Below are 14,969 nucleotides of genomic sequence, written 5' to 3'. Positions count from 1 at the left end.
ACTCTACATGTCTGCAATAAGCGTCTCGGATAAGCAAATAAGTCATAGACCTGATTGACGCAAAGTGACATGAAAGCCTCTACAGCCTCATGCAATCAGTTATCTGTGAGAAAAATGTCTCTGCTATGATGAATTATGATGGCAAGTACATGCACCCGGGATTTAAGAGTAAAAGTTCAAGAAATATCCTCACTTTTCCAGTCGAAAACTCCAAATGTCAATGCCAGGTTCCATTTCTCTTAGCATGATAGCCCTTGCTAGATTTGCTTTGATTTCAGCCAAGTATTGTTCAGATTCAGCATCCAATTCATCAGCGTACGGAAGATATTTGTTAAATGGAATTTCCTTTTGTGGTCTGAAACCCAACTGCTGAGTACGAAGCTCCAAGAAACTTTTCTCGTCCGAGTTTTCCATCTTCACAAATGGCTCAAAAAACTTGGCAATTCACTAAAGGGGTGGTTGGTAAATCATGAGCAATACAGCAGAGTCTCTTTTCAGCATAATCATCCCATGATGATGTGATGATGATTTAGTCAGAGGTAAATTAAGACCACATAATCTACTGTTTACCAATCAGTTTGAGGTTGGAATTCAGAAGCTGACTGTGCATAAAAAAAAATGAGCGGTTCCTGTATACTACACCGACTACACTTGTTGGCACATGATGAAAATGCAATTTCTTATAAAAAGAGTTAAGCACAACATTTGGAAAAACAGAACTAAGCTGTTTTGAAATGTAATTTATAATAAAATATAAAAATTACATGTACTACTTAGTTGACTTCAGACTTCACAGTGAGAACTTTCACTTTTTGGATTTTATCGCAACAAGGTTGCCAATCTCATTAGTTATCACTTACTCAGATACGGTACAAAACAAATTGATAATAAAAACAGTGCGGAAATGCGGAAAAGAAAATCAAATTAGATACTACAGAACTGTGCATACACCAATATAATCATTAATATTTACATGCATTTTCGCTGAATCTGACGCTTTTCATGCGAATGGATGGTGTACTTACTTTTTCAAAAGTATCAGTAAAGTTGCCCTCTTTTTCGCCGCCAATTTTAAATGCTTTTCATCAGGTATGGCATGAAGAATTTTGTAGCTAGACTACAATTTTATGTCTTCATTTAGATTGTGGAAATATCTCATTCCATGCTCAGAAAATCTTTCAGCAGAAACTGCAGAGAGGGATAAGAGGTTGTCATTTTTTTTTCTTATGGCAGCAGGGCCGGATTAACCTACTTGCCGCCTATGGGCCGCCTGTATTTTGCCGCCCCCTTCTCATTCGTTTTGAAACATCCCTAGTAGCAGAAAAATTTTTTGTTTTTCTATAAAAAAGTATGAAAAAACATATCTGTTATCTAAATGGTAGCTTTATATAACCAACGTGTAACGCTTTTATAAAAAAAAAAAAAAAAAAAAAAAAAAAAAAAATCAAAGTTCAGACTTGACCATGATTTATGGAAAATGATAAAAGCTAGATAAGGTAATTTTTTTTGTAGACAATAAGTTTTTTATTTTTTTATACAACGCATGCATATACAAGAGTGTGTGAACATTTTTATGTAACTATTATACATAAAAAAGTCATCATTTTCGTGAGTTTTTCGCGAATTAGAAGATTTTTTAGTATGTTTGCGAAAAGCTCACAAAAATTATGACTTTTTTTATATAATGGTTACATAAAAATGTTCACTTTTAACACTTTCGTATGCATGCGTTGTATAAAAAAAATTAACTTTCGTACATAATTTTTATCATTTCCTTCTATGGTTCTGTTACTGGGGATCAATAAAAACCATCAAGTGAATGTGCCGGAGGAGGAGGGGTGCATATCAGACGCGTTTACCTACTCGTGTTGGATAAATTTTTTGCGAAAGCCCTGTCATCACTACTAGTAACATTTCACGGTATTTGACGCGAAAGTTAAGTTCCATAAATCTATCTCTGTGTGGAAAAGGTCCTCCATTGATAAGAAATGAACCAAAAAATTATGAAAGAACAAACATGCCGCGCTGATCGCACTGTGTTTGGCGCAATGCGTGAAGTATTCCTGGAGTCTTGTAGGCGCTATGCGTTTCACGCTAACTGCTCCTGACCGCACTGTGTTTGGCGCAATGGGTGATGGGTGAAGTATTCATGCAGTCTTGTAGGCGCTAATATGTGTTACATGCCGACCGCTGCGCCGAGGGCTTCTCCTTTTCATCTCAAGTCCTCGTCATCATTCCTCTCTGTGTTGAGCTACAGACCAAATTGCAAATTGCGTGTTTAGTTCCTCTCTCAACTCGACTAATATAATTAAAGATGCTGTCTCTTGTATCACCGAAAAACGACAAAATTAGAAATTACTATACTCTCAGGAAAGAGAGATTTTATTCCCTTTTCTCATTGATATTTTTTTTTCTGAATCCGATTTTTTTTATACCCACATTTTAAAAAAATGCACAATTTGCCGCCCCCTAAATTTGCCGCCATGGGCCGCGGCCCATGTGGCCAACCCCTTAATCCGGCCCTGTATGGCAGTGCTAGATTCTCAAGTTCAGCATGTTTGCAACAGAATTCTTATTGCAGCTCAACATGAACATAATTTACTCAGACTCAGGTTGGAGCCGGGAGGGGGTGGGGCTGTTTCACTATCCTCAGCCTCTTTTTTTATGTGTTGCTAATAAGGTGCACGCACGTTTCTCTATGGGACCCCACAGAGAAAAAGTTTTGTTAAGACGAATAAGAAAAATTGCAACATTTAAAAATTTTTAATTATATTTCATTTTCTTTGAAAAAAAAAAAAAAAAATGATTGCATTATTTCCTTGCAACCATGCTTTAAGCTGACTAAAAGATGAGGGAATAATATCAATTATTGCTTGCTTTCGTTGGTCAAGACAATAATTTTAATGTATAATTTAAGACTGAAATCCAAATGAACAGGACAACGAATAATTCAATCCCTGGAGGGATTGCATGCTGCCAGCTTGTTTTTTTTTCCAACAGCACACTCCTCATCCCTCATAAAATCTGTGGACTTTTTCTTCAGGATGGAAGCTATTTTTTTGATAAATTACGCACACATATAAAATGAAATCCCTGAAACATGAGAGTTGATCGTGAAAACAACTTGCGAAAATCCCTCATAAAATTATTTTTTAAAATTTCCTTTGAGTTGGAAGGAAAATAATGATTGGTAGTCCAGAGAGAAGTCTTACCAGTGGTCCATTTATTGGAATTATGTCAGCGCAACAAGACTACACATAGTCCTATCTTAACGCAGCAAAATATCGCATTTTGGTCTTCGGGGCTGTTCATAAATTATTAAACACTGGGGGGGGGGGGGGGGGAGGGAGGGGCGAGGAAAGTTTTACGCTCTGTTTTCATGTGCTAAAAGATGGGGACCTACATCATAAAAGCGTTACACAAGGGGGAGAGGGTGCAAGAGCTTATCAGAAATAAAACAAAGAAATAAGGCAAAATTGAGTTGGTTTTAATTTGAATGAGCGTATCTACCTATTTTAAATACCTACAATCAGTTACATATTCTGATAGATCATTGAATTCACAGTATACAGCTAATTTCACTAACATCAAAATCTTGGAGAAGGTACATGAGCTTGATGTAATATCATTTACTGGGTCTTGTGCCCTTAAATAAAAAGGAAAAGATGTACGACCTACAACTATAAAATGACCATGCAGTGATTTAATATGTTTTAAAATTTACAGAAATTAATAGAAAAAAAGTTGGTAAAAGATACCTACTTAAAGGCTAATCATAAATACATTGGGTAGGTGTTAGTAGTATTTATTAGTAAGTGTCTTACCGACAGAGAAACTGCAAGAATGCATACCTCAGTGGCAGTGTTTCATAATCTCTGCTCCTGTTTCATTTTAATAAATAAAGACCAAACAAACATTGGTGCTTAAAATTTTTACGGAATATTCATTCCATAAAGAACAAAATCACCCCAGTTTTCAAAATGACGTTGATAGTTTCCCATGTAGAAAATAGATTAAGGAAGTCTGCAACACTGCAAACTGAGGTACGCATTTGTGCAGTTTCACAGTCATTATTTGGCTTTGAAAATAAGGTCATAATCTAATTACAGACATACATGAAATATGCCGCTACGCATACAATCTTGTCACGGGAAAGTTTTGCAGCTCAATTAAAGAGGACTTCTTCCACTTCTGTTCAAATACATGAATGTATTGATTTATCAAAATCTTGAGAAGGGCAGTTGTGGGCTCAGGTAATAATTTTGGCATTTTTTTGGTAGACAAACTAAGGATGAAAAGACCAACGCCTGATTTTTTGTCATGAAGAAAACTTCTGGAAAAATACTTTGAAAATATGTGATAAAGTTATCTTTGGTACACAGCAGTGAATTGAGGAAAAACTTGTACATATGCATGAATTGTGACAAAAAGCAACAGTAATACATTCATTTTTTACACTATGCCAAAAGTAGAGAATCAAAATATGAACAACGCTCTTAAACGTACATTTAGCGAGTGACAAAAAAGTGTGATGAATGTTACTTTTTAAAAGAGTCAAGTACCTAACTGAATACTACCTGCATGAACATGGTTAGCTTTGGTCGATTTTCAATCTTTAAAACCACAAACATGTTTGATGAGAGAGACGAAAAGAGAAGTATACTATCTGCTTGAAAAAAAAGAACAACAGTTTACCTCTTCTTAGATGTATTGATACATAAAATCCAAGAAAACAAAGAATGGCAAGGTTAGCGATTGACATGAGTCCTATAGAACTAGAGGGTTTCTAATTTGAAAGAAAAAAGTGGAAGCAATCTCTCATGCTCTTACATAACATAACATTCTCCCTTATTTGAAAGTAATCTACAGATGTAACCTGAGAATACAGCGGCGAAAAGTGGCGGGGATCCTAATCTAGGTTTCCTTGTTTAATCTGTTCAAGACTGCTCACAAAAGTGACTCCTTCTACAGAACTCGCACCTGTTATTAAATATGTTTAGCATCACAAACATACTCACAAAAGAGAGAGAGTTATGTTTGTTCATTCTTTGTTTCAATGGTTTACATTTTATTGGTTGCTCACCACATTACCAAAATTGAAAAAATAATCTGATTACTAATATTTTAGTGAAAACGAAGTGCAAAGTGCAATAAACAATCGTAGAGGATACTCTCTTTTTTTTCTTTTTTTTTACAAAGTTAAGAATTACATTCTACCAATTAAGAAAGTAATACTGGCAAGAAAATGAGGCAGATGAAAACAGGCAGCCTCAAACCTGACAGTAGATAGTACATATCATGTGTGTTGGTTGGGATTCACTCAGGGCGGATATTCTGATGATATTTCACTTCCAAATTAGTAAAATAGAACTCATGTACATAATATTAATCACATGCTAACTATTATTTGAAAATAAAAAGATGCTGTAAGAAACCAAGGGTGCTCTGCGTCTCATCATATAAACATAAAACTTGTTACAAAAATTAGAGCCTTTTCATGATTATGCTATACTCAAATACTCTGGCAGGAGGATTAGAGACTATTTCACAAGCGCTTGAGTCGGGAGAGAGTGAAAAGGTCAAAACTTAGTGTGAGGCACTAACTGACGGGCAGTTGTAGGTTAATAAGTGGTAGATTTTTCACTGAAAATTACTGGAGAACCTCCAACTTCATCAGAAGAGATAGATTGATGTGTTAATCAATTATTTAGGGGTAGGGGGTGGTTTAGACTTGCGTAACATGTATGTTCCTGGACAGGGAGGATAGTTTAAAATTAGAGAAACAGTATTTACATAATTAATGGATAGCTTCTAAATTTGTGGAGAAACAGTTACCTAGTTTTCCTGAAAGAGTTGATGAGTTTTCCTTTGGAAAAACATAACTAGAGAAGCTTATTTTACATGTAAACCCCTTCACATAAAATTCTAGAAAAATAAGGGGATGCACCGGTAAGATTTCTTATCAGATCTTTGAAAAGTAACACGGATGCGATTTAAAGTCATTTTGACATCAGGCCAACAATGCATTTTACAATAATTGAATGAGAACAGAACAAATAATATACACTAACATACAACTAGAAAAATGATATAACCTGTTAAAAGTCTGACAGAACATGAATAAAAACTTGAACAATCATTCTAAGAACTGAATCAACAAGGAAAAGGAATTCATGAAAACTGAATATGTTTATCGTCTAGATATCACAAAGTAGACTTAAACTAGGGGACATAATTGAAGAAAAACTCTCTCTGAAAGAGAAAAAGAAGTAAAGTGAGCTATGTTTAATTCATCACTTTATTGCTTGAGTACATTAATCCTACTTTTCAGAATGTGAATTAATTTCTTTGGTAGGATGAGAAACTCTACATTTTTGGAAAGAGTTACTTACTTACTTTAATAACAGACATATTGCTAGCATTTTTAATGAGAACAAAAGATTTTAACATAAACAGCTAGTAAATATCAGTGAGAGACTATTGAATATTTTCTCTTTCATATTGCATTAATATATTAACAGTAAAGAGGCTTGTGATATCGTGAGAATTAATCAGAATAGTTGACCAATGAAAAGCAAAAACTGCATTATTGGAAAAGACCACCCAAAAATTCGCAATTTTCAGAGTCTAAAGGCAGTAAAAGTTTTTAAGACCATGTGACATAAAATGATCTTACTGTCTTGGTTTCTTTCCTCTACGCAATGAAGCTGATTAAAGCAGTAAGTAATTTTGTGACCATTCTTGTCTCCATCCTTTTCATACTTCTGAACAATCTCACGAAAACTTCAAAGACACATTCCTCTTGACAGTCCTTCTCTAAATATATATGCTAGAACTTATTTGGCTCCATAAATCTGGGCGCTAGTCATTTGAAATTTGAGACGATAGTCTTATTCTTTAAAAGTGGCTTCTCAAAAGTTACAGTTTCAAAATAAAATAAAGCTGCTTAAAACTAATATGATGTAGGTGGGATAAACAATCAAAGCTCTGCAGAAATTAAAAACAATTTTAAAAAAAAGAGAGAGAAAAAAAAACAAACAAAATACAGATTTTAGCAGCACTAATTTCATATTAGGACTGACACTTATAACATTTTCCAATGATTGAATCTTTTTTGAATCATTGAGGAATAGTAGAAAATAGTAAAAGTACATTTATTCGTCGTACTCCTTCAAAATCGATAATTTATAAAAACTGCTTTTAAATTTCAAGGTTTCCAAACCACAGAGCTTTTCAATATTTTCAATCAATTGCTCAGCAAGATTAAATGCCTGAAACATTTTTAAAATTCTGAACAGATTCTGGAGAAATGACACCTTCAAAATTTTATGTATTACACTTCTTGACAGTTGCATCACTAAAAACTAGGAAAAAACTGAGTCCATTGAAAATTGGCCATTTATTTAGTTGGAAGAAATTACTGAATTTTTTAAACTGTACAAACGACATGATTGGAGTGCAAGTGCAAGATGATTTTAATGAAAGAAAAAAAAATACAAAAAAAGAACACCGTGTAGTCACTTTGAGAAATAAAAACTTAAAATTACAAGACTCAAAATTAGGAAATACATGTTACTTTAGACTTAATCAGTAAGCTTACTGATGACCTGATTTTAAAAATTACTTCAAAATCATGGCTAAGCTGAGAAAAAAAAAAAAAGTAAAATGAGATTATGTGAAGAGATTCATAAAGCAACAAGTGAGGAACTTGAAAAAATCAAAGCAAATAATGTGAGAGTAAATTACAAAGATAAAAGCAAAATGCTTTCTCTACAGTCTTTCCCTGGGTGATGCAGAGGTTTTAAAAAAATGGAGGAATTAATGATCTTTTATTGTAGCATTTACATTAGTTGTACAATACAGAACTGTTCAGAGAGGTTGTGATTATTATCTTTTTCTTCTGATTTGATAAAATGGAAAGTCACAACTTGATATCTGACTGAAAAAAACAATGTCTATTGCCGTTGTGTGATCATCATCAGGTACATTATATTGTGATAAATGAGATAATAGTCATTCTAGGTTGCAATAAAGAGAATAAAAGCTAAAATCTAAAAACTTTCTTGAACCTGCACTGCTCAGGTAGCAATGGTCTTAGATTTCAGCTCTCATTTTTTTGCCATGATAGCAAAGAGAGCAGTAAGTGCAAAAATGAAGTTATGCGAAAACAGGTTCAGAAGCTTCTGACCGGAAAATTTTATTGAAAGAAGCCTCTGTTCTTTGTCAAATAGCCACTAATCTTCCACAAGACTCCTATAGGTAGTTTGGATGATTAAACATCGACTGATTCGATTTCAATTACATAAAAATGGTATTTTTCATTTTCATGCTAAGTCATTGTCAGGCAAGACAGCCCTACGTACTATCTTCTGCATGCTTTTGTAGTTGCGTTTTGGACACACAACAAACACATTTTCAGGTTAGAAATTGGCAGAAGAGGGCGGCACTTTACTTAAAAGTACTGTTATCATTGGCTCTCTGGAGGAATATTGTCACTTCCTGCTGTCTTGCCTGAAACTGCGTCATTTTTTGCGCACTTATGGCTTTCTCAAGTGTCTCGTTTTTACACAATTAAGATGAATTTTTCTATTTCAGCTATTTCAGTAGTTTCATCTAAAAGAGATTAGACAACTCTTGAAGGAAACTCGATTTCGAAAATTTGACCCTCACTGCTCTCTTCGCTATTACGGCAGCTTTGTTACTTTATTTATTTAATACCTGCTTTACCTAGTGATGGTCGCACAGCAAACAAAATGTGCATCATATGTACTTTGAAACTATTCCCTAAGATCCTTCATTTCATAAAACAGTAAGAAAAAAGTAATAATCATACAAGAGCTGTTCCAAAAGTAAGTTTCCCAATTTTATTTATCCAAAAGGATAATAGCTGAAACAAATCTGGAAAAACATGATTTCTGCAAGGAAATTTCGATTCCTTAGAGGCCGCTGATCCAAATTAAAAAAACTAAAGCACGTTGGAGAGCTGAAAAAATTTCCCACAAACATTTTCACAGATTTGCTTCAGCTGTAATTCTTTTGGAGAAATAAAATAGGGAAACTTACTTTTGGAACATTCCTCGTAACCTGATTCTATTTTTTTCAAAATATAAGCTAGATGATTAAAAATCTAAATTGTAGCTTCACCGGCTATTAATAAGTATTATATTAGAGTTGGAAATTAGCTAATGAGTTCAGAATTTCTTTTGGAAGATTTCCATAAGGACAGGAATGATATGCTACAAAAATTTGTCTTACAGAGGAGATAACTCTCCGCATAGACTGATTCAATTTGAAAAGAGACAATGTTTCTCAAATAAATTGAATCATTTGCAATACTGACAAAAATATAAAAACCTGGCTAGCACAGGAAGGGAAACACATATATAATATTTAGAACAGGCGTTCAAACGTTTACGAGATGAATAAAAAAAGCCGAACGTTGAATTGGCTATGAAGATCGAAATACTTTACAAGCTTCGAAAATGACGGCTCCTTCTCAGAAGCAAACAACAGGAACTTAGTAGTCCTTTCTGCTTACTTATTTCAGAGTAGTTCAGTGGTTTGTGCTGAAATACAAGCCTTTCAGAGAACAACTGGGGGGTAAAAAAAAAAAAAATTAGTGAACAGAAAAATTATAAATGGAATACAACTGGGGGAATTTTTCAATGGGGCAATGTCCCAAAAGCTACAAACTTTGACCAAAGCCAAGAGAAGAGCTAATTTTGAAATCATGTTTTTGGAGGTAATTGAAGACAGGCAAATCTAATTTGCAGTTGCTTCAAAAAAAACTGCTCCTTCGCCTAAAATACTACCTAAACTGGCAAAGAGGGCATATTTTTTCAAATTAAAAACCTGACAAAAAAGTGTAAAAAGTGGTTTTTAAACAAAGACAAGAATGGGCCTGTTGCAAACTTTTGCTAGAGCAAAGATAAGAGTTGTTACTCATAGAAAATGTCTCAAAAATCATGATGAGCGCACTATCAAAGTTTGAAATGCACTCCTAACTTCACAATTTGCATAAGGAATTTGCGTTTTTTCGAGCTTCCCACCTCAAAAACGATACCACAGCACAGCTGAACATTTTGTTAGAGGAGTCATGCCATCTAACCTCTGCTCACAAAGATGCCACGCAATATTCAACATAGCCGATGCCAATCCGCCAAAGTACATGTGATGGGACGATGATTCTAACCACCTGATAACAATCGGCGTGTTCACATTCACATTTTTCTCGGATTGATAGATATCCGCCTTGATTGACCTTGTGCTCTCTTCAACTTGCGTGCAGCAGCGTCGGCCATGTTGAGCAGAGATTGAATGGAACGACTCCTCTAACGAAATGTTCACCTAGGCCGTAGTATCCTTTTGGAAGCGGGAAGCTTTAAAAAACGAATATTTCTTGCAAAGATTGTGAAGTTGAAAGTGCATTTCAGAGTTTGCCAATGCGCTCATCGTGATTTTTGAGACATTATCTATAAGGAACAACTCTTATTTTTGCTCTAGCAAAAGTTTGCAACAGGCCCATTGCAAACTTAGATGAGTCATAATATCTGTTCAATGTTGAAAAGTCCATTCTGGTTTAATAAACTTGAACATCAGAAATAATACTCAAGTGATTTGATGTACTTAATGATTGCTTGATGTTAGAGTATATTTCCAAATTTTAAAAAAAGTGATGTTTATTCTGCTTTTTATGCGTCAAAATCTCCAAAGACCAATTTTTTCTAAATCTATCAATAAGTCAATTAATTATTCCTGATGAGGAAAGAAGCGGCAAGAAGATAATGATCATCTATGGTAATTAAAGAAAAAGCTAGAGGTTGTAAGGTGAAATTAAATACCTGATAAGATTTAGGGATTTCTTCTTCAGATCTGTGTATGAGGGTTCCATTAACATATAAGACATTAATGGCCATTTCCTCCGGAACAGTCAGTGTCTTATAACTAAAGGTTGCTTCTCTCTCAATCCTCTGCAAAGTAAAATATGATTTTAGTAATAATTTAATTTTATCTAAAAATTCTGAGATTTTTACAACTACAAACTGCAGTACAAACTTGCCTAAATTTTACTATGCATGCACTTAGATTGGTTCTTGAATTGTACTTGCTGTATTCTTTATGTCACAGCAGATCTTATTCTACATCTAGTTGAATAAAGATATCATGCTAAATGATGCCCATCCTTTCTTTGTAGCTAGAAGATAGCTTCTAGCTCCAATACATTAATACGATACATTAGGAGGTCTCTTGGCCAGCTATCTTTTTCCTTGAAATAATTACAAGTCGGTGGTGTAATTCGGCAATCACATAACTCGGTTTGCGACGTCGCAGACTTCCTGTCATACTTTATCTTTTAAACGGAAAACTACTCAATGGCAATTCCTTAAAACTGCCGTGATTTTTCTTCTTCGTGCGAAAAAAATTCTGCAAAAACTTCGAGGAATGATATCAATTTGTTCTCCTTTAAAAAATTAATATAGAGGCGGAGATTTTCAGACACCGCAAACGAGTTATGTGATTGCCGACTTACACCATCGAAGTGTGAAGATTCATAGAGGCCAAAACTGTTAGATGGGATAGAGGTAAATGACATTTCAAGCATAAAAAAAAGTTACAAAGCCTGGAGGTGAAACTTTCATAGGTCAAATCAGGTGGAATAACAGTTTACAGTATTGACAAGACAAGGCGCTTCAATTTTAGTGAGCGAAGAATCCTCTTCATTACTTTTATGCATTATTCCCTGGCCAAATGATAAACAACCTGGAAAATCAGAGGTTACTCCCTACTGCACATTTTTGCAGAAGATTGATACCAAAATTTTCTCACCTTTAGCACCTCTTGCGATTGTTTGCTTGAACTAACACAGAGAATATCTGGTCCTGCGACCGAAACCAGTGATTTTAAACATTGATTGTCACTGACCTGGAAAAGAAAAAAAGAATCAATTTAGACTACTGCATGGTTCCTTATCATAAGGTTTAGAAGCCAAATAGAAGCAAGAGGATGGTATTTTTCATTAAAAAAGACACATAAGTTGAGAACCCCTCTTTCATAAAGAAGAGACATGAAGTAGTATAAGAGAGGGGTATCATGATAATGTACAGAAAAATGAATAACTAATACAGGTAAGCAGAATTGAATCTTATAAAATGGTTGTCTACCTTCTTTCCCAACAGCTCAATACTTTAAACTTCTTCAGTAATTTTGCAACCCTGCCAATCTGGTTGATAAAGTCTACCAAATCAACTCGCAAAAATTTGCCTTATGGCTACCAGTTCAGCAACTCATGACCACAGTTTGGTCAATTCTACCTTGAGTCAATTCTAGTTATTTTTTTTTGAACCAAGTAGACTGTCCCCTTGCAGCTCTATTAATCCAACGTAGACTTGATTCAAAGTGAAATTCTTTTAACGGAGTCATCCTCATTATCTATGGTATTGTATTCTATTTAAAAGCTAAAAAATATGTAAAATTAAGAAAGAAACAGCGGAAGTAAGACTCACTTTGACCGGTGTACAAGGAAATTCTGGAAAAGCAGCTGCCACGGCTCTCGCACCACCTTCATTTGTGTATTTTGACAAACCAACAAAAAATTCTTTGCCTGTGTCAGAATAGAAATGTATTACCTTTCATAAAAAATTGGAAGAAATAGGAATAAGATATTTTCTTCTAACCAAGGGCAGACATACACATAAGAGACCTACCCTGTAACAGAGTGGTGTTAACACCCTATACCCGCTGGTCTGTGTCATCAACTAGTCGAGGTAGACAGAGAGGAGTGGATGAGTTATCAAACATTTTTGAAAAAGAAAGTAGATAATGTTGTTTTCATTGGCGTCAATTTCGAGTTTCTGCTTGAATGATTAAGTAAGCACTGAAAAAACACCGACAAAGCTTAAAAGTACATCAAATAATTTAAACTAAATTACTCCTTCAAATTTAATGCACCATCATTTAATTGGCAACTGAGGAAAATAATGATCATTAGCGTCCAGAGAAAGCAAAGGTGGCTAAAATAAAAACACAATGTCTCCCAATGGAAATGCACTGGCCATATGAATTTTAATATTTCTTATTGAATTTGGAAATCTGTGTAAAGTAAAAGAGCATAAAAACAGTAGGAGAGGATTGGTGAGCAAGGAAATCGCGATTAAGAGGGGAGGAGGGCATTGGAGGAAATTACTGATGTGTAAATTTCCTGGAGTCTACCTGTGAATAAGATGTCTCTTCCGTAGAGCCGAGCCTTTTCATCACTGATTTCTATGAGCGGCAATTCCAGTTCTTTCTTCAAAACTGCACGGATTGTTTGGATCTGAAAAAATACATTTTTTTTGTTTAAACTTACAGAAGAAAAATTAGTTCCATTCACTAGTTGGTGCACAAGTTGGTTTCACAAAGTTGGTAGTTATCATTGTTCAAAGTTTTTTTAAGAACTTTTAAGAAGAGATATGTCCGACGAGATGATTATAGTTTCATCAACTCCGGTGCAAGATTTGCTACTGTCCATTTCGTGAAAATTGTCAAAAACATTATTTTAAAGCCAATTTCAGGACCTTAGTGTCCAAAGGCTAACTTCTAAACCACCATCACACTTCAACCTTTCAAAGCTACATTATTTCCAATCCAACAGGTCTTCCGAAAATTTCATAAGATGAACTAAAGGACATAGGCAATGTTTCGTAAAAGTCTAATTGATTGCGCAAGATCACATCAATCATGAAATAGACGACTGTTTGCTTCAGTTGAGGGCTAAATGACTGCTGGAGGTGTTGTCAGATAAGTTGGCATTTGTTTACTTTCGGTTTGCAAGCGCAGAAAGACGAATTTAGGCCTCTGCACAAACCGTCGTTCGCTGCTATCCACCTTGTAAACCTTCGTCTCATGATTGCATTGTACAAAAACTACTTATCAGTTATGATCTGCAACTTTTAAGAAGTTGTGATTTCTGTGAGGCCAAAAATTGAAGGGTTATAAGGTTTGAACTTTCCAACTAACTAAAACCTATCCAAACTTATGTTCTTGCTTCTGCTGGAGTCGGATGTTTTCATGTGGATTGTAGTGACATGAAAACGCCTGCAAACCAAAAGTAAACAAATGCCAACTTATCTGACAACATCTCTATTTGTGATGATATTCATGCGTTTACTCATGAGTAGGTATTTAATCCATGCTGACAAGAGAATAGAATCTTACCTCCCCTTCGCGTTGAGGATCACCAAGTTTACAAATTAGTGCGGACCCATTGCAAACCACAGCAATATCTTCTACAAACGGAGAAAGCGGATTAGCATCATCAGGAGGTAGTTCAATTACATCCAGCCCTAAGTCTCGTAAAGTTTGAACATAAACTTCATGCTCCATTTTTGCCTCTTCAAGATTTAGACTGACATCAGCCGTTTTGAAAGTGGTTGGTATTCTGCAGACAACAGCATGTGTGTATTTAATGGATGACATTATAAGCAGTTAAGGCGCAAGAGAACAAGGCAACATTCAGAGGGTGCGGCGAGACAGTAAAGCGGTAAGTGGGGAACCGGGCAAAACTATCATTACACAGTGTAAAGCCGAAAAATGTATGCGATGTCACTGAACTTCGCTAAAAGAACTAGAGGAGAGCTCCAGAATTTGTATCTAAATTTTGATAATTATCTTTCTTGAAAATGAAATTATACGTGATAACTGTAATAGCATGGGTACATGAAAGGAGGAGTTGAACTTTCGAAGAGAAAATCTTAGGAAAAACTGGTATCTTGAAAATTATGACTGATAGGATGGGTTCAGTTGTAAAGAATTGTAGATATTTTGGTCAAAAACACTGATAACTAAGTATGATAACAGATAAAAATATGGAAATTGATCGCGTATCAAATCGAATCAACGCAGTCGCTGTCGCGGTTCACGCCTGCGTGCGGCTCGTTTTCAAAACAAAGATTTTCGGTGTTTTTCGTTGTTGAGCCATTATTTTAGGTTAT

General features: G+C 35.0%; 2 protein-coding genes across 3 annotated transcripts in view; both read right to left on the bottom strand.

The window, feature by feature from the left end:
• The window catches only part of LOC109033289 (proteasome activator complex subunit 4), a 38,567-nt gene extending 37,742 nt beyond the window's left edge, over window positions 1-825 (bottom strand). For both annotated transcript variants that reach the window (XM_019045849.2, XM_019045851.2), the window contains exon 1: window positions 194-825. In XM_019045849.2, the coding sequence (XP_018901394.2) occupies window positions 194-414 (221 nt within the window). In that variant the 5' untranslated portion in view covers window positions 415-825. The remainder of the gene's footprint in view (window positions 1-193) is intronic.
• Window positions 826-3,466: 2,641 nt separating this feature from the next.
• LOC109033292 (N(G),N(G)-dimethylarginine dimethylaminohydrolase 1) lies at window positions 3,467-14,875 on the bottom strand. Its single transcript, XM_019045854.2, has 6 exons — window positions 14,194-14,875; window positions 13,210-13,312; window positions 12,504-12,601; window positions 11,827-11,922; window positions 10,842-10,970; window positions 3,467-9,593 (listed from the first exon to the last, which is right to left on the bottom strand). Exons 1-6 carry the CDS (start codon window positions 14,452-14,454, stop codon window positions 9,468-9,470), a joined length of 813 nt encoding a protein of 270 aa, XP_018901399.2. The 5' UTR covers window positions 14,455-14,875; the 3' UTR covers window positions 3,467-9,467.
• Between the last annotated feature and the right edge of the window lie 94 nt (window positions 14,876-14,969).

This window comes from Bemisia tabaci, chromosome 3 (genome assembly GCF_918797505.1).
Source record: "Bemisia tabaci chromosome 3, PGI_BMITA_v3".
NCBI classification, from domain to species: domain Eukaryota; kingdom Metazoa; phylum Arthropoda; class Insecta; order Hemiptera; family Aleyrodidae; genus Bemisia; species Bemisia tabaci.
Note: the sequence above shows the minus strand (reverse complement) of the source record. Positions and strands in the feature narration are given on the sequence as shown.